Source organism: Bidens hawaiensis, unplaced genomic scaffold, assembly GCF_021521415.1.
Source record: "Bidens hawaiensis isolate Kalapana, Puna unplaced genomic scaffold, B.hawaiensis_p1.1 tig00004525_1, whole genome shotgun sequence".
Taxonomy (NCBI): domain Eukaryota; kingdom Viridiplantae; phylum Streptophyta; class Magnoliopsida; order Asterales; family Asteraceae; genus Bidens; species Bidens hawaiensis.
This window is the reverse complement of record NW_027491273.1, coordinates 1,234,615-1,257,991: the sequence shown is the minus strand read 5'-3', so window position 1 is coordinate 1,257,991 and position 23,377 is coordinate 1,234,615. Positions and strand designations below refer to the sequence as shown.

The following is a 23,377-nucleotide window of genomic DNA, read 5'->3' as shown; positions in this document are numbered from 1 at the left end:
CCAATTAACGAATAAACATCGTCCGGATTACAAAACAAATGGTAAATACTTGGAATCAAAAGTGGTTAAATAAGAAAAGAAACAACACCATAACAGAACAAAATTTCAGGCTACCATGTAGTCTAGGCCTCAAGAATGGCATCATGTTTAATGAAACTAGATTAATGTTTTCCTCACTCGGGAATCATCTGTTCGTTGTCAGCATCCCCTTCGGTCTCAATAGTGGGTTTCGATGGTTGGTTGGATCCAGGAGCTTGCCTCTTTTTGATTCCACTCACGATATCATCGATTCTCAGAAGCATACAAGCAGCCTCAATGGCTGTCTTAAACGTCTGCGCCTTCACGTTATACGCGTCCCATATCTACAAACCAAAAAAAAGTTGAGAATGAACATTCATACAAACAGCTTTTGTTAAACTTTAATTTCTTCATAGCATAATTAATCTACCTATATTATACTATTAAAGCAAAACAATGTTGCCACATGGCGTTTAACTAGGACTGCCAACTAAGCCAATTACCAAAAATATATTTGCCACATAATTAGCCATTAATTTAAAAAATAATTTCAATACAATTACCAAATTAAGGTCTTCCAATAAATATTAAAGTCAACTGTTAAGAGTCGAAAATCAATTTTCATTTTATATCAATAATAATCGTATTACCAAAATTATCGTTATATCTTAGATATATACAAACGAAACCTTTAAAAGCTCTCTGGTTGCTTCCTACATTCTCTCAGGCCACCAGATTGCTTTATTCGTAAATAGAGGCTTCTCGTGCATTTGACCTAAATTCATGGGCATGGGTCTCACCAAACCCAGGTAGCCCGTAAACGGGTTATAACATCTCATTAAATTAAAAATTAATCTCACCATGAAAATCCTATAAAATAGGGAGATACTAAAAATTAATATCCGATTTTTTTAAAAAGATATCATTTATAATTAAGAAACAATTTTATAGTAAAAAAAATAAACGGGTCATGGGTCTCACCAAACCCAAATAGCTTTTAACCCTATTTATAGCATCTCATTTATTTGTGAAACCCTTTCATCATCAAACCCTAAGTATATTATTAACTTCCTTACAATAAATAAAATTAAAAAATTATATAAATATTAGAAATGAATAATGTAAAGCAACCCCAGTAATACGGGGTATAAAAGCTAGTGTATTCATTATGGTTACAAAAACAAATTCATCCAAAACTCACCTTTAGTTCTTTCATATCAGCAATTTCACCGGTATTCCCATCTATTCCAGTCCAGGCATTCTCACCATTTGCATGCTACAATAAATTATATGAAACTTTATAATTTAAGAAGATCATCAGCAACATATTTCGATTGAAAACTGACACGAGAAGCAAATTTAACTTTGGGACAACATTCCAAGTTTATGTTCTTACGATATATAACTCATTATCAGGTATATAATAAAAATTAATAAATAAGCAAATACTTCTCTATATAAAAATAGGGCATTTATAGATAAACTTGCCTTCCCCTGAAGAGCGGTCATGGTTCTAATGACATTAACACCACAGTTCTGAGCCAATGTTAGTGGAATAGCCTCGAATGCTACAGCTGCAGCTTCATAAGGCCACTGTTTCAATCACACAAAAGATAAAATGTCAAAACAGTATAAATACACGTATATGTATATACATATTAGCAAAGAACTTGCCTTCTCAATGCCATCTATTGATGAACTCTTCTGCTTAAGTGTAGCAGAAACAGTTAACTCAGTTGCGCCACCACCAGGAACAAGTTTTGGATGCTTTAGAATGTTCCGAGCAACCGACATTGCATCCTATAATAAACAAAAACACGTTATTCATTATATGTACTTCAGTTGTAAAACACTAACTTTAAAGAAAACATATCAATAGGATACAAACGGATTTCAAATATACCTGCAAGTATCGTTCGACTTCATTCAAAAGATCCTTGCTGGCACCTCGAAGCAGAACCATGCACGCTTTCGGGTCTTTACAATCGACAATAAACGCAAAAAACTCATCACTGATCTTTTTAACCTCAAAAAGCCCAGCCCCGGTCCCAACATCTGATTCTTGAAGTTCATCGGGCCGGTTCACAATAACCGCACCGCATGCTTTAGCAATTCTATTATTATCTGTTTTCCTCAACCTCCTAATAGCACTAACTCCAGCTTTACTAAAATAATGGCACGCCAAATCACCAAGCCCCTTTTCGGTTATTACCAAATCGGGCTTGAATTTAAGTATTTGTGCACAAAGGTTTTCAATGTATTCTTCTTCCATTTTTAAAAGAACAGCCCAATCTTCTTCTCTAAGTAACTCGGCATTGGTTTGATTCTCACCCTTTTTGTACTCCAAAGGGCAATCTAGTAAAATGATTCGCGGGTTTGTGATTTTTCTTTTCATTTTCCCAGGGACGACAACGTCTTTGTTGAACATAACACCTTTGAGGACTTTGGAATCTTCTAATTGACCACCTGGAATTTTCTCAACTTTGATGTATTTTTTAATATCCACTTCTTTTATTCCTTGGCCTAACTCCACACCAACTGTAGTTGTTGCATCAAGTGCTAGATCCTAGAACGGGACACAAATTATGGTCGGTAACAAAACAAAATTAATTTAATATCATAGGAATCTAAAAAATGTACCTTGTGTCTACTTATAAAGAAATATAAAAATGAATGCTAAAACAAATTACCAAATTACAAAAAAATATAAAAATGTGCCGGTTTTAGAAACAGAGAACGGATAAAATACTTACTGCAATCAGATTCCCAAATTGACTGGTAAATTTTGTGCCAATGCAACTTTTAACCAAGCCCAGCATCATTGAATCTGCAATGCAAGAATCTAAATATTTGGAAGTAAAAACACATTTAAACATTATTTATCTGTAATTGTCTAATTTATCATATGTTTTATATCAGTGTGGTTCTTATAGACAAAGATTTGAGTTTAGGGAGTGGCGGAGTGCACATAACATGTATGAAACATGAAAAAAGAGCTTACGGTCATTCACATCAATAGAAACACAATTAAACAAGTGATGATTCAATAATAAATATTTTAAGTTAAAGAAGATATTCCATTAGTATGAATACCTTTGCAAAATGGCATTTCCGTCATTAGTGACCACAATTCCTATTAAAAATACACGTTTAATAATAATTAAAAGTTCAAAGTCACGATGAAAAAGCATGACCAAGATGTTGAAGGATTATAAAAGATAAGCACCTCCTTGAGCGTCTAGAAGCATCTTTAACATCGACCTTGGACCCAAAGTGGTGCCAACGATATCAGCCACGGTCTATAAATAAGAAAGAAATTACAGTTCTAAGATGGGCATAATGATACATCAACTGTATAGGTTAATAAGAGCATGTGTGGGATTGAGTTTGAAAAATGCTTATTGGCTTATTAGTGTTTTCAAAAAGCCAATAAGTTAAAATATGTTTGGCGATCACAAAAAACTTTTTTATTTTAGCTTTTTGAAAGGGTTAAAAAGCAGTTTTTCAAAAGCCCCAAATCATGGCTTTTCAAAATGGCTTTTTGAAAAAGCCAATAAGCATTTTTCAAACTCAATCCCAAACACGCTCTAAATCTAGACATACTATAGATAGCATCAAACAATGAAGCAAACCAAGTAGTGCAGCAGTTGATACGTATATGTGGATTATGTAAAGCCTATATAATTAGTAAACTTGATTAATGGAAACTATTTTGATGTACATGCTTGTAGTAAGTAACACATAACTTCGGCAAGAAAAAAGTAATGTATATTTTAGAACGGTATAAAAACGATCTAGTCAACAACTACAGAACCAAGGTTTTGCATCCATTATCACTGAAAAGCTACAAAATATCCTGTTTTGCATCCATTATTTTTATTTGCAGCCCACATTTTTTTGAAACTGCTGTTAATGAGCGAATAACATTGAACCGAGTACACTTTTGGATTATTTATTGAAAATTGAATGCGTATGTATTATTATTATTATTATTATTATTATTATTATTTTATTACGGACTCATGTACTCTAATTTGTTTGAGTTAAATGAAACTACGGGTAAACTATCCAACCCGGTTCAACCGGTTTTTAAAACATTGGTAAAAACCAAAGATAAACAAACCTAATTAATTAATAATAAGATCTAGAAAATGAAAATAAAATTTACTGAGAACGAAAACCGGTGATTGCATAGCTGAAGACTAGAGTGTGAGGATCAGTTAGTTATTATTGTTCTCTAGGGTTTTGTTAGTTTGATGATTTGTTTTGAAACTGTGAGAGAGAATATGAGAAGAAAGAGTTGCATCGGTTTACAGTGATGGTGTGTTAAAAGCTAAATGGGCTATAAAAGTTACAGCCCATGGGCTTATATGGATGGCCCGTTTTTGAAATTTTGCAAATTGGATTTTTTTAGGATGGAAATTTAGACACGCAGAAACCGGTTAACCGAAAACTGATTAATTGGGTTGGGTACTACCTGATTTTCAAGTACAAAAATCCTAACTGGATTAACCGGTTTCAGGTGTAACTGAACCATTAATAATCAAAAACTGGTTTTACAACAAAAATAATAATTTAAAAAAAACAAAACCCGGTTTTGGAGCCAAAATAAAAATCCGGTTACAAGTCGACGGGTTTTTCGTGTATAAATCAGTTAGAGAGTTACCGGCTACTAGCTGGTTAAAGAATAAGGTAGTAACCCGGTTAGATTGTGCATCTCTAGATGAAATAATGATTTTATATAAAAGGTTCATATCATTGTTTCTATTATTATTCTATTAATAATATGCGTGTATGTATAAGAGAGTATCCATTTAAGAATCACGGATATGCTGAAAATTATGAGAGCCTCAAGGTTTATATGTACCTCTTGCTTTAAGTGTTTTACACACGACGATTAATAATTGTCTATCTTGTTATTTTATTAATTAACACATAATGTATAAGTGTTTTATGTGGTTTTTGCAGTTCTCAGTATAAAACTAAATTTGAAAAGAATGCTTGATATGTGAGCCGATTTGGTGATAGCTTATTTACGAACTAAGCTAAAAGCTTGAGCTTTAACTTGGTTCGTTTACAAGTCGAGTTCACTCCTGTCTTATGGTTTTAGAAGTCGGCTTGAAAATTGAAAAACGAAAGTGAGATATGACAGCATTGGTTGGTGATGACCATCATGACGCCGCCACGCAATGGGCAGAGTCTAAAACCGTCATGCCTAGTTCTGAAATGGATACAGAACAATCAAAATAATTAGAAAGCCATACGATGGAATGACATGTTATTATAACCTTATATCTATGTTACATGTTTTTGATATTATATCTGTCTTTTTTACCATGCAATCTTTCACCACATCTAATTTTATTGCTACTTGCCTAAATACACATATGCACGTACACACCTCGTGTGTTTTGTATGTCTTATATAATCTGTTTTTTCAGCTGAGGATCTCTCTGAAAGCAGTTTCTCTATCATCAAGGATAAAGGTAAAGTTTGCCTACATTCCACCCTTCTCAGACCCTACCAATAGACGATGGAATGGCAAAATGAGGTTTAAACTGGTCAAAAATGAGGTTTAAATTGGTCTCTCGTTTTTTTTAAACTCCCCGGTTGGTGACATTGGTGTTTTGTGAAGTGAACTCCATAACTAAGGAAGTGAATGAATTGAGTAAGACAACTTGTAAACTTGTCTCGAGTTAAAGTTAGATGACTAAGGTTCTGTTTGTTTTTGCTTAAAATGTCTACAATAAGCTTATGTCTGTGGGCGTGCAGACATAAGTTTCTAAAGACGGTTTGTTTTTTTAATGCCTGAAAAGTGCTTTTATAATCTTAAAAAATAAGATAATATCCAACTTCTTCAAACTTTTCACACCCTACCAACACCCACTGTCCATCATCACCACCACCCACCGTCGCCCACCACCACCCACTACCACAGCTTGTACACCACCACCAGTTATTTTAACAGTTTACAGGCGTTAAAAAACAGTCTTCTTCTTACAAACTACAAATGTTTGGTCTACATCTCTTTATACATATATCATCAGATATAGTCCGCATACTACAAAAAATTTTACCTCTAAAAAAACAAACATCACCACTCAACTAAACAAGTGCGGAGAGATTGAAATCTAAAAGGGTGTAAATAATAACCCAAGTAAGCCAAGGGTTGAAAATGTTAACTTATCGTAACGAACCAAACCCTAACCAGCTGCCCGCATTCAATCCATCGTAGCTCCGATTTGAATAATCGAAAATGGCTTCTGCTTCATCATCATCATCATTTCGACGGCTTATTAACGGAACCTCTTCGCTAATCACTTCACGAATCATCACCTCGCAGACGAGATCCAAACACTCCGTCAGCCGTAAGCTTTTCATTTTCAACTTTTTATTCAAATTATTTAAATCTTATTGTTATTATTAGTGTAGTAGACACATTTGTATTATTCGTATCTTCCTTGTATAAATTAATTAAATATTAAGGCGGTGATGATATAGTGCTGTAAAAATCGCTAGTCGTTAGTCGGGCGGACGGGGACTAGCGATTAATCGGGATTAATTGGATCGGACTTTATATTTTTCAGTTTTATATATACACGCACGCATTTTTATATGTAATTTTCAGTTTTATACATACGCAAACATATTTTGGCCGGGAATTGGCTGGAATCTCGTTGAAAACCGCTAGTTTTTGCTGCAATCTCGCCAGAAACCGTTGATTTTGGCTGGAATCTTGCCAAAAACCGCTGATTTTAGCCGGATTTGAGCATTGACCTACTAATTAGCCGACTAGCCCAAAAAATGACCAGTGAAGTGGGGACTAGCGATTAATCAGGGATTAATCGGTGCCTAGTTAGGATTTTTGCAACACTAGATATTAGGATTGTAGTTGAAAATTAATTTGTAGAACTGTTTTAGGATCAGGTTTTAGATGTTAAATTATGTTTTTTTTTAATTGACTTTCTGTTGATTTTTTAGAAAATTAAGATTTAAACCGTATTAGTATTGGCTTTTGATTTCCGTTGTCAAGGTGCAAGGCACGAAGGATGAGTTGTGGGCCCGGGTGCAAGGTGGAAAAAACACGAGGGTCCATGATAAGCAAGACGCGTAGTTTAAATATACCATTTTTGGGGTTTTAGAATTTAGATGTAATTCAGGTTTGGTTAGGGCTAGTTGCAGGCCATTTTTTATCGAATGGCGGTATTTTATTCACAACGCGGGCAAGCAACAACTAGCCCCGTAAAAACAAAAGTTTTAACTGCTTAAATTCTCTTTGATCTTGAAACCATTCATAGGAAGCTTAGGATTTTTATATTCTCCACGATTTGAGCAGGCCACATGTTAACGCCATTGAAAATTTTATCGTTTCTAGCCCCCAAAAGTGATATTAATTGAACTACGTAAAGCATGACAAACCTGAAGTTCACACCTTTCTGTTGGATTGTTCGTAAGTCTAGCCCATCTCCAGTCCCACACTAACGTATCTTGCAATACTTCTGTCGGAAAATGGCAAATAAAGATGGAAACTTTGTTTTTAGCGGGACTGAGTCAATCCAACATCGATCCAGAACCGGATTTTTCCCCCATATTCAACTACAACCTTTATGAGACCGTGAACCAGTTTACCTGGATGGTTCAGGCCAGTTTGCCTCGAATTTGTAGAATTTTATCAGAAGTTTGTATTTGGCATGAATCTCACTGGAATCCAACCACGATGATATGTTTTTTTCCACCGTATCATCAAAGGCCATTCTATTGCTCGTTTCACCCCCCCCCCCCCACCAATGAAGTGCCGCTTGAGTCGATCCTCAAGTTTGTCGTACCTTTGGTGCGCTACAGGATGGCCTAGACCTAGATTGCAGTAAGGAACCTTTCCCACGTCTTACCTTGACAACATAGATTTGACATCAAAGTTGGAATGAAGAATTTTGGGGTATGTGCACTAAGGAACAGTATAACTGATTATCAATTGTTTATGTTTAACACAAATTCCATTGGCAATTTATAGTCGTCCAACCAATTTGCAGTTTTCTACCAATATGTAGCTTTTGTCTCACCATTTCGTTACCAAATTGTAGTTTCGTATCACCATCTTGTCGCTAGTTTAATCACATAGAAACACAAATGCTTATGTTTGTTTAATGCATCAAGTAATTACAGATTATAGAATATGAACATTTAGCTGGTTACTAAAATTATTTTAAGTGAATATTAGTTATGCCAACAATTTATATTTCTACAGGTGCTCATGGTGTCAGCACTGAGAGACCGCTCAGACAATTTGTCAAGGGTAAATCAAAGACTGCTGGTAGAAACTCTGCGGGTCGTATAACAATTTACCACCGAGGTGGTGGAGTAAAAAGATTATTAAGAACAGTTGATCTAAAAAGAAACACTTTATCTATCGGTGTTGTTGAACGGATCGAATACGACCCAAATCGCACTTCTCGTATTGCATTAGTCAGATGGGTGGAGGGTGCAGATGTTGACCGCCACACGAAAGTCAACACCATTGAAAATCCTGCACCACTCACCCGTAAACTCTCAGCTACCATGCCAGTTAAAGGTCAATTTTCATTCTCTTCATTACCCGGTATGCAAGAAGAAAGTGAGGTGGTACCTTTCCTGTCTAAAACTGATCATGTAGTAGTTGGGCTCCCTAACGGGTCAAAAAGCCCGTTTACTAGCAAACCCGTAGGAACCCAGCTAACAAACGTGAAGGATGTATTTCTATCTGCGTTTTCTTCCAAAGCTGATAAAACGCCTTACTCGTTTGTGAACACTTTGGGCATACCTAGAATGGCAGTAGCGGGTTCAAGGCCCGACTTTTTTGTTCCAAGATTGAAAGATGATGTTAAAGATGATGAAAGTTTGTCACTTGACGAGATTAAAAGGTGGGATAAGGATAGCGTTGCGTGGGCCCATAAGATGAAACGTAAAGCAGCGGTTTCTTGGCAGGGTATTAGGGGACATGCGATGTCCGGGCCTATTGATTTAGCTGGTCAACGTGGGTCAAAGCTGGACTCGAAAACACTGGAGAAACAGAAACGAGATGGGAAGTTTGGTGAAGATCGTACGCCGTTATCTTATATTTTGGCTACACGTGGGATGGAAGTGGGGACGATGGTGATGAATCGTGGTTCGTCTAAACAAGCAAATGATGCGTTGTTGCAGAAGTATTGAGATTGAAGGCGTGTTATGTTTCGAATATGTTAAACTTAGTTATGATGATCTTTATGGTTTAAAGATAAATCTTGCTTTCATATTTTGTAGTTCTTTTTTTATGAGCATTGTATGTGTTTTTAGTTTTCTGAAATATTTTGGGTAAGCCTATATAGGTATATTGCACAACAATGATCTTATCTGTTGGCAAAATCTATGCTGAACTATCTTTTGGTTACATAAAGGACTTGCTCATATTTTGTTTTAGTGAAATGCTATTAATATTACTTATGCATTTTGTTTGTGATTTATAAGATTGAACTCTAGAAATTGTTTATATACTAAAATATAAGTTCAAAATTCTAATGAGTATAATACTCTATTAATTTAATACATTTTATGCCCTTCACCTAGTGGCATTAAGACTAACACTCTGTTTTCGAGTTTTCGAGTTCATTTGACAAAAGAAAAAAAAATTGTTTTCATTTCTTCTTATTTCTTTCCAAATTAAAAAAGAAAACATTTTTCTTTTAATTTTCTTTGTTTTTCTTTTATTTGTTTTTTTTTCTTCATCTAATGAAACTCGGAAACACAGTTTTCTCTAATTTTCTTAATTAAAGAAAACTTTGGAACACAAAAATATTTTTCTTTTCTGTCCATTTCATTTCTTTTTCACCCTTGAATTAACTCGGGAACAGAGTGTGAGTGTAGTAGGGATGTGGTGGGGCATCACTTCATGCCACATCACTACTCTATTCATGTTAAACCACACACCATCTCAAGAAGAGGGCGTCAAATAATGATGATCCCCTTTGGGCGCTAGTCCATTAACGTCACCAAGGGAAAAAGAGGTGGGGTCTTTGTTTTTCAACCAATCAAATTCACTATCACATTAAATAAAAAACTAAATAATAATTGTGTTTTCAGTTATTACACATTTCACTTACAATTCACTATCACATTAAATAAAAAACTAAATAATCAATTCAAGGATCCAACACCAAAGAATGGTTTCCGGTATTGGTGATGAGGATCCAATTATTATAATCGATTCACTTATGATAAACACTTTTTGAGCATTTTGACTATAAAGCCATCACAAATAGAAGGTGTTTTTGTATGCTAAATGGCATTTGCCATACAAAAACATCTCTCGCCTCTTTCCTTCCTCTCTCGTCACACTCATTCTTTAAAAAAAATTCACAGGAGTCTCTCTCACCCTCTCTCCCTCACATCATAACCATTCTCACCTAAAAACACCTTATTAATGATGCTATAAGCATGGTTTCATGAGAATCTATAAGTTAATACTATAGTGATCTGCGGTTTTTGTCTTTATGGTTTGTCAAAATTTGCAGTTTTAATCCAATAGTCTCAAATTTGTGATTTCCGTCCCTGTGGTTTTATTTCACTTACAATTAAACCCGAATTCACTAATCCCGTTAAGTCTGGTCGTTAAACCCATCAACATGTTCTTTACGTAAGGGGTAGTTTTATCCTTTTTTTCTCAAAATACACCCCAACCCCTCACGTGTGGGGGCTTGCGAATTAGGACTGAAGTTTATTGGGGAGAAAAAAGACAAAGTTGCCCCTCACGTGAAGGACACACTGATGGGTTTAACGACGAGACTTAACGGGATTAGTGAATTATGGTTTAATTGCAAGTGAAATAAAACCACATGGACGAAAATCATAAATATAACACTATTGGACTAAAAGCAAAGATTTGAACAAAACACGGGAACGAAAACCGCAGTTTACTCTTTATACTGTTTGAGCTTTAACATGTGGTTTGTGACACTCTAGGTAAATATCAAATCATTCTCTAAATACTAGATCATAAGAAATACGTGTCATCAAATAATATAATCACGTTTTCAACACTTGACATCAAATTTTTGACATTATGTAAGTATGAAGTTGTTCCTTACAAAATAAATACAATACGCTTCATCAGATTTTTGACATCAAATACTATTAAAGTGATTTTCAAAACATCTCAAAGTTCAGTACGCTTTAACAGGTAGTCGGGACAGCTCATTTGTTTACGAAACAAATACTACATCATAGGAGACATTTGACATCAACTTAAACTATAGACTAGGTTTTTAAACAATCTCAGAGCTCAAAACGCATCATGCCACGAGGTATCAAATCATAGAGCTTCCCCAACAGCAAAGTAAATCTGAGTTTATTTGATTGTAAACTTCCTTAAAATCCCTAACGCCAAATTAGGTAAATCATAGTTTACATATATTCGATTACAAAGGAAATACAAAAATGTCAAGAGAGATGTGCGACATAGATGCGAAGAATAAATACCATACTATTTGAGCAAACGATGTAAAAACACGTGGAATTCAAGTCTAGAACCTAGGAGCAAGAGAGTGACGCATCTGGTTCAAATTCGTTTTATCGGGTGGGTGTATTTGACATAAAACATTTAACACACCTCACTTGTTTACCGAACACATCTTATAACTAAACACCATACTTAAAACATTTGAGCAATGTAACACACATAGAATTCAAGTCTTGTAGAACTGTGAGACAGCGACTCATCAACTTTAGATTTGTTTTATTGGGTATATTTGCAATGAAGTACTTAAAACACTTCACTTGTTTACTGAATACATGCTATAACTAATTACTAAAAACCATTTGAACAAACAATGTAACACACATTAGAGGTGCACAAACCGGTTCGGTTTGGTAAACAAAAGTCAAAATCAGCTTATGATCAGTATCACTTCAGGTTAAAACCGGTTTCTTACCATGTTAAAAATCGGTTTCAATCCAGGTTTTAATCAGTTAGGTTAGGGTTTTGACTGGTTTTCACCCTACCTTGGAACCGGCTTTGATGAAGAAAATTACAAACCAGTTCCAAACCTACAATTTCAATCAATTCCAAACCAGTTTTAAACCAGTTCAGTTTCAGTTAAATTTTCATATCGGTTCAGTTAACCGGTTTATTTGCCCACCTCTAACACACATAGAATCAATATCTAACAAATTTCATTTCATAAAAGATAGCTTCCAACAAAACCAAATCAGTTTACAATCATTCTATCTCTCCCTAACCTTCACATCATCTTCATCTAAGCCTTCTTCGGAGATTTCTCTGTTGATCAGTTTCTATAATCGATGATATAATGGAAACAAGGAAATATGTAATACCTGATAATCCAGTGATGTTTGAGATTGACATCTTCTTAATCTGATCGAGTTCCCCTTTAGGGTGTATGGTTAGGATGGAGATTAGGTGTTCTTGATGAACACGATTTGAGAGAGAGAGGTAACAATGTAACACACATTAGAGGTGCACAAACCGGTTCGGTTTGGTAAACAAAAGTCAAAATCAGCTTATGATCAGTATCACTTCAGGTTAAAACCGGTTTCTTACCATGTTAAAAATCGGTTTCAATCCAGGTTTTAATCAGTTAGGTTAGGGTTTTGACTGGTTTTCACCCTACCTTGGAACCGGCTTTGATGAAGAAAATTACAAACCAGTTCCAAACCTACAATTTCAATCAATTCCAAACCAGTTTTAAACCAGTTCAGTTTCAGTTAAATTTTCATATCGGTTCAGTTAACCGGTTTATTTGCCCACCTCTAACACACATAGAATCAATATCTAACAAATTTCATTTCATAAAAGATAGCTTCCAACAAAACCAAATCAGTTTACAATCATTCTATCTCTCCCTAACCTTCACATCATCTTCATCTAAGCCTTCTTCGGAGATTTCTCTGTTGATCAGTTTCTATAATCGATGATATAATGGAAACAAGGAAATATGTAATACCTGATAATCCAGTGATGTTTGAGATTGACATCTTCTTAATCTGATCGAGTTCCCCTTTAGGGTGTATGGTTAGGATGGAGATTAGGTGTTCTTGATGAACACGATTTGAGAGAGAGAGGTAGGGGATGATTCTTATGGTGTTATTATTCATCATTAGTTATTAACCTCTCTAATAAGCTCTCTATATATACACCCAAGGGGAAACCCTATTAATGTTAGTAAGGGTAATTCCGTCCATCAAGGATTTACCAGTTATAAACATAAGGTTATTTAGGTCAATGATCAATAATAAGATAAATAATTATAAGGGCCATATATAAATATATATAAAATATATTTATTCTAACATTCTCCCACTTGGCCTAGTAATTATTTATTATGAGCATTAGATTAGTCTGATCAGAGGTTAATACTCATTTTAGTTCTAAACCCAAATTGCAGCAGAGAAATACAGTCGTTGAATCAATATTCGACTCAGGATCCCCATTAATCATACTACAACTCAAATTTAAAACCTAACTTTAGGATCAAATTGACAAATAAGCCCTTACCGTTGATTTGTATAATTAGTGTCTATACGTCTTTAGGCATGCATGAACGTATTTAGAGACAAAACAAATTTTCAACGTATGAGGAAAAATTAATAATTAATCATTCATAGTACGATACGCAGTTGCGCTTGGTCATTGGTAAAACCCGTCTCTATTATTGGCCATTTAGGAGACTTATGGGTGACAGACCTTTAATTAGTGGATCCATAAGCATATCATGAATGCATTCGATACAAAAGTTTAGTTTCCTCTATTTGTTCTTAAGTCATAAGCGAACAATAATTTAGACTTGTATCGAATTCTAATACAGCTCCGCTTGAACTGTTACTGTTCAAGAAATAAGGGTAGCTGATTTTATCACAATAAGTCTTCAATATTGGATTTATATGAAGTTAATAAATTATGAGTCAACTGATAAAGTTTTCCAACAACATTTAGTGACACGTTGCGTTATGATCAGCAACATATTATGTCATTATAACTTAGGTCGTTGTTATCAGTTAGTTAGGACTCCTTCATGAGATAGTAATGTCTGCTGACATAAGGATATACCCAGAAGTTGACAAAGTTAGAATATTAGTAGTCAACCGTTTTTTAGTTCTCACTTCTTCTTCTTTAAATTATTGTGTCTCGTTTCTTAGAGATATTGTGATATTTTATCAGATGCTTCACAATAGAAATAATTAGTCTAGTGTTTAGCAATGTGACCAATATCTAAACGAGTATAGATTTGAACCTTCTTAAGGCATCTAATTAATGATGCATAAGGAAATAATCTCATTTATCCTATTAGCCTCTAAAGGAGAGCAATATTGTATGTTACAAGTGTAAGGACCCGTTTCATGTAAAACATATAAAACTAATGAGTCTATCTCGGTGTATTTTGATAACTATTAAATAAGAGGTATCTCCGAGATTGATTAGGTCAAGATATGCGTTAACAATACTTTGACTCATGTAACATATACTTGTCAAAAGAATGTCATCTATATAAGGACAAGTTTACATTAGTTGCTCCCACTCATCTTGAGGTAGGTAAATCAATCCACTTAGTTCTTGATGAAGAGAGTTGCATTATGATTTCATTATTGATTCTTGCATCAACCCATACATGGATTTTATTGACTTACAAACTAAGTGTTCTTAACCTTCAGTTTAGAACTTACAAGTTATTTTACGAACATGTAGGCCAGTGTTAGGGAAAGTTGTTTTAATGTTCATGTAATGTAGCTCTAAATTATTATAAGCTACTAGAACAGTGATTATCCTCAAAGTAACCTTTTGTAAGACAAGGAACTAGGTTCTTTGATAATTTATTCCCTCTTGAGTATACCTTTATCAATCAATCTTACCTTTAGTGTATTAACGTTATTCATTCAGATTTAGTTTAGTGATGACTACCTTTTAGGTAATTCAACCAAATCCCAAACGTTATACTATTTTAGAAGATTGATTGATACTAATGGTTTAATTAGAAGAGGTAGGATCATTAAACCTTCCAAAATCCATTTAATCTTTAGTCAGGTAGGGTACATAATCATCAAAGTTAGTAGGCCTTTGAGACCTAGATGACCTCCTGAGTTGATTATTGGGTTTATAAGGAGTTTCATATTTTCAGGTATATTAGGAGCAATATTAGTTTCTAAGTATGTAAGAGTTGGTGCAGTATGGTGTACAAGAGGTGTAATCGGAGTTAAAGTAAGCGACAATCTCTCCCCCCGCGTCTTGTACTTAGCCAAGTTATGATAAGGACTTTTACTGCTCCTACTGACCTTAGAAATATGTAAGAATTCAGCATGCTTAGGGTCAACATCAGAAGACCAATAAATTCTAATTGAGGATTATATTAATTAGTCTTGGTAAGAAATCTAAGTTTTCCCATATTTAGGTATCCAACAAAATTTGTTAGGAGTAGCATTAAATGTTAAGGAGACAAGATATAATGGAGCAGTGTCTTATACAAGGGATGTTTTATGAGGTAGATTAAGTTGTTTCTCCCCCATCTCTTGCATATAAGGACACTCAGTGCTCCCACTGATCTTTTAGGCCTCTAAAACTCCATACAAATTTTGGCGATTCATGTCATAGGAAACTTTCATACAGTTTAGACTTGATTTCCTTATTGTCCATATTTCATAAGAAATTTTAAGGACATATTTAGAAGGAACACTGATAAGTATATATGAATTGATTTCTTTAAAGAACTTGTCCAGTAGGAAACAGATTAGATACAAGTTGATATTCTTCTAAGCTCCACTAATAGCAGTGAATTTTAACTTATGGTGGACCTCACTTACTCCCTTTATCCAGTTTATATTTAGGGCATTTAACACATGCTTTCAAATCACTAAGAATGAGATTTAATGGCAATTCATCCTTTGTCAACCGAGTCATGATTTCTTATGAAAATTTTGGTCTTAATGGATGAAGTACGTAAGTCTCATTTATATTTTGTTAAATTCTCATTTCTATGATAACAAAAGGTTGTGAAATTTGTAGCATCGCTTAGTTTTATCTTATAAGGTTTCTATTCAGATAATAACGACCGATAATATGATAGTTTTAGTTAGTAGTGACTTTGTTTTGGTCATTTAAAACCTTATAACTGTCAAAATGTAGCTTTAGTATTGATACTAAATTCTGAGTAAACTCTAGAATGTTTAAGGTATCATAAAGCTTAATACAAAACAGCTTTTATGGTTCTTACAACCTTAACATTAAATGAGTCACTGACTCTCATCTTAATTATTATCGATTTCTGATAAGGAAACGTATAAAACTAAACTCAACTAACATGTGTTAATAGGGATATTAATATTAGTGGAGTTAAATATCATTAATTGGTAACTACCTTTCTTAGCCAACTGTTCCCTTGAGGTATGGATAGTCTCTTTGCTCGTGCCTAGTCTAATGGCATGATTTTGCAGTGAGACTTTCCCTTTGAGAACTTAGAGCTGGAAGCAGTACTTGTATTTTGTTTCAAGACTTTAGAACTATCCTCTTTTAAGGTTTAGTGGTAATAAGGTGAATAACATTTGATTTTCAATTTTAGGCATTCCTTTTCCTGTACATATATTGCTAGCAACACACTCAGTTTCCTTTAGTACTTCTGAGTGTTATAGTTGATTCTTAAGGCATCTAATTGTACTGGTGGAAAAGTAATACACTGAAAAGACTTCATTAAGTTCCATGTATAAGCTCTCAGTTTATGGGTCATGGAATTAAATATTAGGATGTATTCACAAATGCCAATTAACCTTTTTATTTAGAATTAGAGTGTTTTGCATGCATCTTAGGAATTGTTTTGATTCTATTATTTCCAAAGAAAAAAAAAAACGTTAGTCTTAGGAATTTTAGAATCCGTAATTGCTCACCTGATAGGAATCATGTAAGGAGTTCTTGATTATCATAAGAGACATATTTATTTATCCCACTGATTATGCTCAAGTGTTTTTCTGTAATACTTTTATCAGAATGAGCAGTAAGAATTTCAAGTCTTTAAGGATAATCAAGACTCAAAAGGGCAAATTTTATAAGACCCTTTTAGAAGCAAAACTCTTCTTAGGTTTTGTAATAAGAGTGGATGATTTAGGTTTGAGATTCAAACTTTATAGAAGAATTTTAGAGTGATTTATGTTATGGGTAATTTAATAAGGCAGACTGAAATTAGGATCATTAATGAAGGATCATTAATGTAAGGATCATTATGAAGATGTGATAATTTTAAGTATAACACCAAAATTAATTTTATTATACTTAAATAAAATAGATCACCGTTGGGCAAAAAATGTATTATTTAAGTATAAAATTCTTGTGCGAAAATAATTGTAACAAATCACCGTTGGGCAGAATTGGAACAATCAAGTTGTTATGCACAAGGTAAGTTTGCATACATAAATGTAACAAATCACCGTTGGGCAGAATTGAGACATTTAAGGTATTTAAGGCAAAGTTAATGTCATTTGAGTATCTAGCAATTTTAGGATACTCATCTTTTAGATGACTATGCTTAGTTAGACTAAAACAACTTTGTTAAGCTACCACATCACCATTGGGCAGAAGTGAACTCATGAAGTGTTGTTTAAGTTAAGCAAAACTAAAGTCATGCGAATGTCTGATAATGTTAGGACATACACTTTTAAGTGACATACTTAATTAGACTTAAATAACAATATTAGGTTACACATCACCGTTGGGCAGAAGTGAACTATAAGTGTTATTTAAGTTAAGTAATTTAACGGAGCAGGGCCCCTTAATCAGTTAGGTTATATATAAGGGTTTCTGATCATTTCGCAACATGTAAGATATAAGTAAAGTTGCGATTTCTTCGAAGTGATGTTGCGAATTTGGTTAGGGGATTTTAGATGTTGCGAACAGTGCAGTCATAAGTAATGTTGCGATTGATGTTTTATAAGAGATGTTGCGAATGATGTTGTTATGAGAGATGTTGCGAATGGAGTTGTTGTGATGTAATCAGCATTGTTGCGATTTAAAGCACTCGCAACATAATTGTTGCGATTAAGAGTACTCGCAACATCCTGTGATTTTATGGGCTGATCGCAACATCAATAGGTAATACTCGCAACATCTTGCAAAATTAGCTCGTCGCAACATCTTAAGTAATACTCGCAACATCTTAAGGTTCGCAACATTAGTGACTTTTCGCAACATATGTCCCTTCGCAACATTCTGTGATGCTAGGTTCTGATCGCAACATAATTAGTGGACATTCGCAACATGTTACTCGCAAGATAATATGTAATTCTCGCAACATCATGCGATTTCGCAACATTTCATTTGTTGCGATTAGAGTCCAGTTGTTGTGAATAGATGCCTTGATTCGCAACATTAGCAGAATTCGAAAAGAATAATCAACCTGATAACCTTTTCCTAATTTTAAGGGATTTGGGAGATTCTGTTATAAAGTTTTAGATTATCTCAAAATTTAATAAGATTTCAAAATTATATCTTTTATCTTATTTAAAAGATTTTGAAATTAAACTTAGAGATAATATTATCTCTTTAAAGTTTTAGATTATCTCTAATTTTAATAAGATTTCAAAATTATATCTTTTATTTTATATTAAAGATTTTGAAATTAAACTTAGAGATAATATTATTTCTTTAAAGTTTTAGATTATCTCTAATTTTAATAAGATTTCAAAATTATATCTTTTATTTTATTTAAAAGATTTTGAAATTAAACTTAGAGATAATATTATCTCTTTAACAGATTTCATTTTCCCAAGTTAATCCTAATTAAGGTTAGTTTTCGAAAATTATGATGTTCTTCAAGAACATCTTCGAAAAAAACAAGAACAGTTTCAAGAATTTTACGAAACTGTTTTCGATTATATTATCAGATTTAATACTGGAATCGAAATCTGAAAGTTTTGTAAAACAGATTTCGAAAATAATCAGGTTTTTATAATGAACAGGTTTTAATCAGACCTAACAATTCGTTAGAAGTAATACGAACATCAGATCCAATCAGTTTTATGATGATGATCAAAACCGTAAACATAAGGGTTTTAATCAAAAACTCGTTTCCTATTTTAATTCCAGTTTTTATGGACATCAAAGAAACTGATTAATCAACATCATGCTTTGATACCACATGTTGATCAGTTTCTATAATCGATGATATAATGGAAACAAGGAAATATGTAATACCTGATAATCCAGTGATGTTTGAGATTGACATCTTCTTAATCTGATCGAGTTCCCCTTTAGGGTGTATGGTTAGGATGGAGATTAGGTGTTCTTGATAAACACGATTTGAGAGAGAGAGGTAGGGGATGATTCTTATGGTGTTATTATTCATCATTAGTTATTAACCTCTCTAATAAGCTCTCTATATATACACCCAAGGGGAAACCCTATTAATGTTAGTAAGGGTAATTCCGTCCATCAAGGATTTACCAGTTATAAACATAAGGTTATTTAGGTCAATGATCAATAATAAGATAAATAATTATAAGGGCCATATATAAATATATATAAAATATATTTATTCTAACATTCTCCGCTTTCGCAGGCGACTTCGGCTCCTTGGCAGCCTTTTCACTCGTCCTCTTCGGCAACAAAACCGGATTAATATTCGGCAGCACACCACCATGAGCAATTGTCACACCACACAAAAGCTTTCCAAGCTTATCATCATTTCGAATCGCCAACAACACATGCCTTGGGGATTATTCTACTCTTCTTATTATCTCGTGCCACATTTCCCGCTCCAAAACCTAAAGAATTTTCAAACTCAATACTATAACCTGAAATGATGCATAACATTTTAAATTAAAATTAAATACCTCAGCAGCAAGGTATTTGAGAACTGCGGCAAGGTAAACAGGGGCTCCAGTTCCAACACGTTTGGCATATCGACCGACTTTGAGGTATCGGCCGATCCTACCTACGGGGAACTGGAGCCCGGCCTTGACAAAGCGGGTGGTTGGTGGCTTTTTGGGACCACCCGCTTTCCGCCCTGCGGCTCCTTTCTTCACCTTTCCACTGGTTTCCATTGCAATGAGTGAATGCTTTTTATTTGTTTGAGAGTGAGTGTGTGTGGGATGAGAATATTGAGGAGGTGGTTTTATATGGGTTTGTTTTGGGTTGGTGATCCGAGTGGGTTTTGTGTTGGTGAATTTTTGGACGTTGGATTGGGTTTAAGATGGACGGTGGAGATTGTGATCCGGGTGAGTGGGTTTTGGCCAATAGGAGGAGAGATACATGCGATGTTGTATGTAACCATAATTAGGTGTGATTAGGCTTGTAAACGAACCGAACGCTCGTGAATCGTTCGGCGAGAAGTTCGTTTATGCTCGTTTATTTAATAAACGAACGAACATGAACAAAATATTTGTGTTCGTTTAATTAAACGAACAAACATGAACACATGTTCCGTTCGTTCATTTATGTTCACGAACGTTCGTTTATTTATGTTCGTTTGTATCTGTTTATTTATGTTCGTTTATGTATTAATAAAAAATAATTACTTATTATCTGGATGAGTGATCTAATTAAATGTTTTTACATTTTTTAATTTGAGTTCATTTAAGTGTTTTCATTTACGTTCGTTTATGCTTGTTTGTGTTCGTTTACATTTGTCATCTATGTTCATTTATATTCGTTTATCTTTGTTCGGTTATGTTCGTTTAGATTATAAACAAATGAACATAAATGAACACAAATGTTCATTTTTAAAATAAATGAAAATGAATATAAATATTTGTTCGATTAAGTGTTCGTATTCGTTTAAAGTTAAATGAGCAAATAAGAGCATGCCCTTGTTTGTGTTTGTTTGATTTGTTTACAGAATTTTATTATTCACATTGATGAATACGCCGGTCTCAATTTCTAAGCTCTATTGATTTTTATTTGTGTTCGCTTGTGTTCGTGAACCGTTTATGAACACATTCATTTCCTTAATGAACGAAAACGAACATAAAATCTCGTTCGGTAAGTGTTCGTGAACCGTTCGTGACCACATTATTTCCTTAACGAACGAACATGAACAAGGCCTTGTTCGTGTTCGCTCGGTTCGTTTACATCCCTAGGTGTGATCCAATCGCGTTGCGCCGGTGTATCTTTGTTATAGTTGTTTCTCTGTTTAGTTAGGTGGGCAGTTGTGTCGGTATACATTCGTTATAGTTGTTTCCCTGTTTAGCTAGGTAATGGGTGCGGTTTGTTAATTGTTACAAAAGTTCCTTCCATTTACGGTGCTACGTTTAGCTAGGCAATTTGGTGTACGTTAACACCAACGCAGATTGTCTATCTCCTACCTTGCAACAATAGCACCGGTCACACAATTCAAATGCACATAAAACATAGTACGTTATAGTAGCTTTACCACCACACCATCTTTTCTATTACTTGATTTAGTAAGAAATCTATAAATACAAAAATCCATTTTTGTTTAAAAAAACAAAAACAAAAAACTGAACCAAAAAAAGAAAATTTTCCAACAGCAGGTTCGAACTCACAACCTGCAGTTCACCACAACACTACACTACCACCACACCAACTTCTATGGTTGTTACTTTTACTGCTTTCAAATATTAAAGATAAAACAGACTTCAAATATTTAAAAAAAAAAAGAAACTTAGTGGCTACCACATCAAAGCCACTGGTTGGACCACACCAAAATCACTGTAGCAACAAATTTTTCTATAATATATTAGTATATAGTACAATTACATTTTTCATTCTTTAGCTATAGGTAAAGTAAATTACTTCTTTAACCTTTAGTAGTTATGTTAATTTTATTTTTGCTTACGATTTTTTATGGTTTTCTTTTTTATTTTATACTAATGTTGAAAGTTTCGGTTCAAGCTATGAAAAATGGCTAATTTCATCTTTCTAATAGGAAGAAAATTGGTTTCAAATAATAATCTTAAATAATCCTATCGGTAATAACAGTTTAAACTTAACATTTGACTGGTAACAGTTCCAGCTAAATGTGTAGTTGTTTACAACCGTTCACGCCTAACAAAGCCTTAACGTCCTTAATTGCAGGTAGTTGAAAAAAAATTTGGTTGGAAAATTCACATTTTTCATAGGAGAACTCGTAAAGAAAAAATAACCCCAACAGTTAGGGCTGTAAGCGGACTGAACAAGACCTCGTCCATGTTCCTCAGTTAAGTTTTTGTTGGATGAATAGACGGTTCACGAACACCCTACCAAATGAAAATTTGTGTTCATGTTCGTTCATTAAGGAACTGAGTTTATCTGTGTTCGTTCGTTAGTGTTGTAAATGAACGCTGACGGACACTAATGGACAACCGAACACTAATGGACACTGGTGGCAAACAAACACCAACGGACACTAATGAACGCTAATGAACAAACAACTATAAACATATCAAAATATTTAACATAATGCACATTGCACCACATGATATCCAAAAATACCTAACACTTAACATAATAACCAAACACATAATCATATCAAAATAATGTTTTAGTGTTCAAAATCCACAAAACTTCTAGTGTTTCACTTGAAACAAGCTTCAATTTCTTCAAGGAATTTCAACACACACAACACTATTAAACAGACGTTACCGGACGTTCACGAACACGGCCTTTAAGCTTACCGAACAATTTTTTTTTGTCTATATTCGGTTCACTTGTTAAACAAACGAACATAAACAAACTTCTCACCAAACAAGCAGTCAGACTTCCAGTTCGCTTACAGCCTTACCAACAATCATTCTTCATCATCATTATTATGCTGTGAACCTAATATTCACTTATTCAAGATCTACATCAACATTACCTCTAATTGCTCCATGTGTCATATCTTTAACTGTCAATTGTAAGATAAAAAACTAAAGGGAAAATTCCTAAAATATTTTTTAGAGATAGATTCTAAATATGTCTCATCAAAATTTAAAGTTCATTTTGTCTTTTTACTTACACATCGTCGCCCCTACGTTAGGAGTTCGAGATAACATGTTTGTTAACTCGTCGCTTCCCCGCCATGTTAGCTCAAAACTTGTCGTCTTACCGTCATGTTAGCTCAAAACTCGTTGTCTCCCCACCATGTTAGCTTAAAACTCGTTGCCTCCCCTCCATGTTAGCTTAAAAAATAAATTTAATAAATCTTGTTATTTAAAAAATTATATCTAAACAAAGTACATATCAAATGATTTTGATGGTATACGTATCGTATTATTATCAAAAATCCAATATACAAGAATTTAAAAACCAATAAAATTAAAAATATTCAAATATTTTTTAAGTTAGTTTAGGATCCATGTTTGTAGTAAAGACAAGCTAGAATTTTTTTAGCTAACATGGTGGGGAGACGACGAGTTTTGAGCTAACATGACGAGGACA

The 23,377-nt window shown here is 34.0% G+C and overlaps 3 protein-coding genes across 3 annotated transcripts; 1 reads left to right on the top strand and 2 right to left on the bottom strand.

Annotated features, from left to right (window-relative positions):
* Positions 1-26: 26 nt before the first annotated feature.
* On the bottom strand, positions 27-3,044 carry LOC143626867 (T-complex protein 1 subunit gamma-like; the record flags this gene model as incomplete). Its single annotated transcript, XM_077096813.1, has 7 exons — positions 27-362; positions 1,220-1,294; positions 1,507-1,611; positions 1,693-1,818; positions 1,922-2,584; positions 2,772-2,845; positions 3,020-3,044. Coding segments are annotated over 7 exons (1,257 nt in total), but the record flags the coding sequence as incomplete, so codon positions are not given.
* A 3,224-nt stretch (positions 3,045-6,268) lies between these two features.
* Positions 6,269-9,398, top strand: LOC143626899 (large ribosomal subunit protein uL2mz, N-terminal part-like). The gene is made up of 2 exons (XM_077096836.1): positions 6,269-6,386; positions 8,264-9,398. The coding sequence occupies exons 1-2, from the start codon at positions 6,275-6,277 to the stop codon at positions 9,202-9,204; spliced, it is 1,053 nt and encodes a 350-aa protein (XP_076952951.1). The 5' UTR covers positions 6,269-6,274; the 3' UTR covers positions 9,205-9,398.
* A 2,851-nt stretch (positions 9,399-12,249) lies between these two features.
* Positions 12,250-20,061, bottom strand: LOC143626866 (histone H2A-like). Its single transcript, XM_077096812.1, has 4 exons — positions 19,852-20,061; positions 19,561-19,692; positions 12,894-12,947; positions 12,250-12,318 (listed from the first exon to the last, which is right to left on the bottom strand). Exons 1-4 carry the CDS (start codon positions 20,059-20,061, stop codon positions 12,250-12,252), a joined length of 465 nt encoding a protein of 154 aa, XP_076952927.1.
* Between the last annotated feature and the right edge of the window lie 3,316 nt (positions 20,062-23,377).

Coding starts and splice junctions, on each gene's coding strand:
- LOC143626899 (XM_077096836.1), top strand. CDS start 6,275: ATGGCTTCTGCTTCATCATCATCATCATTTCGACGGCTTATTAACGGA. Junction 6,387..8,263: donor ATCCAAACACTCCGTCAGCC/GTAAGCTTTTCA, acceptor ATATTTCTACAG/GTGCTCATGGTGTCAGCACT.
- LOC143626866 (XM_077096812.1), bottom strand. CDS start 20,061: ATGGAAACCAGTGGAAAGGTGAAGAAAGGAGCCGCAGGGCGGAAAGCG. Junction 19,693..19,851: donor TCAAATACCTTGCTGCTGAG/GTATTTAATTTT, acceptor AATGATGATAAG/CTTGGAAAGCTTTTGTGTGG. Junction 12,948..19,560: donor CGCCTGCGAAAGCGGAGAAT/GTTAGAATAAAT, acceptor CATCGATTATAG/AAACTGATCAACAGAGAAAT.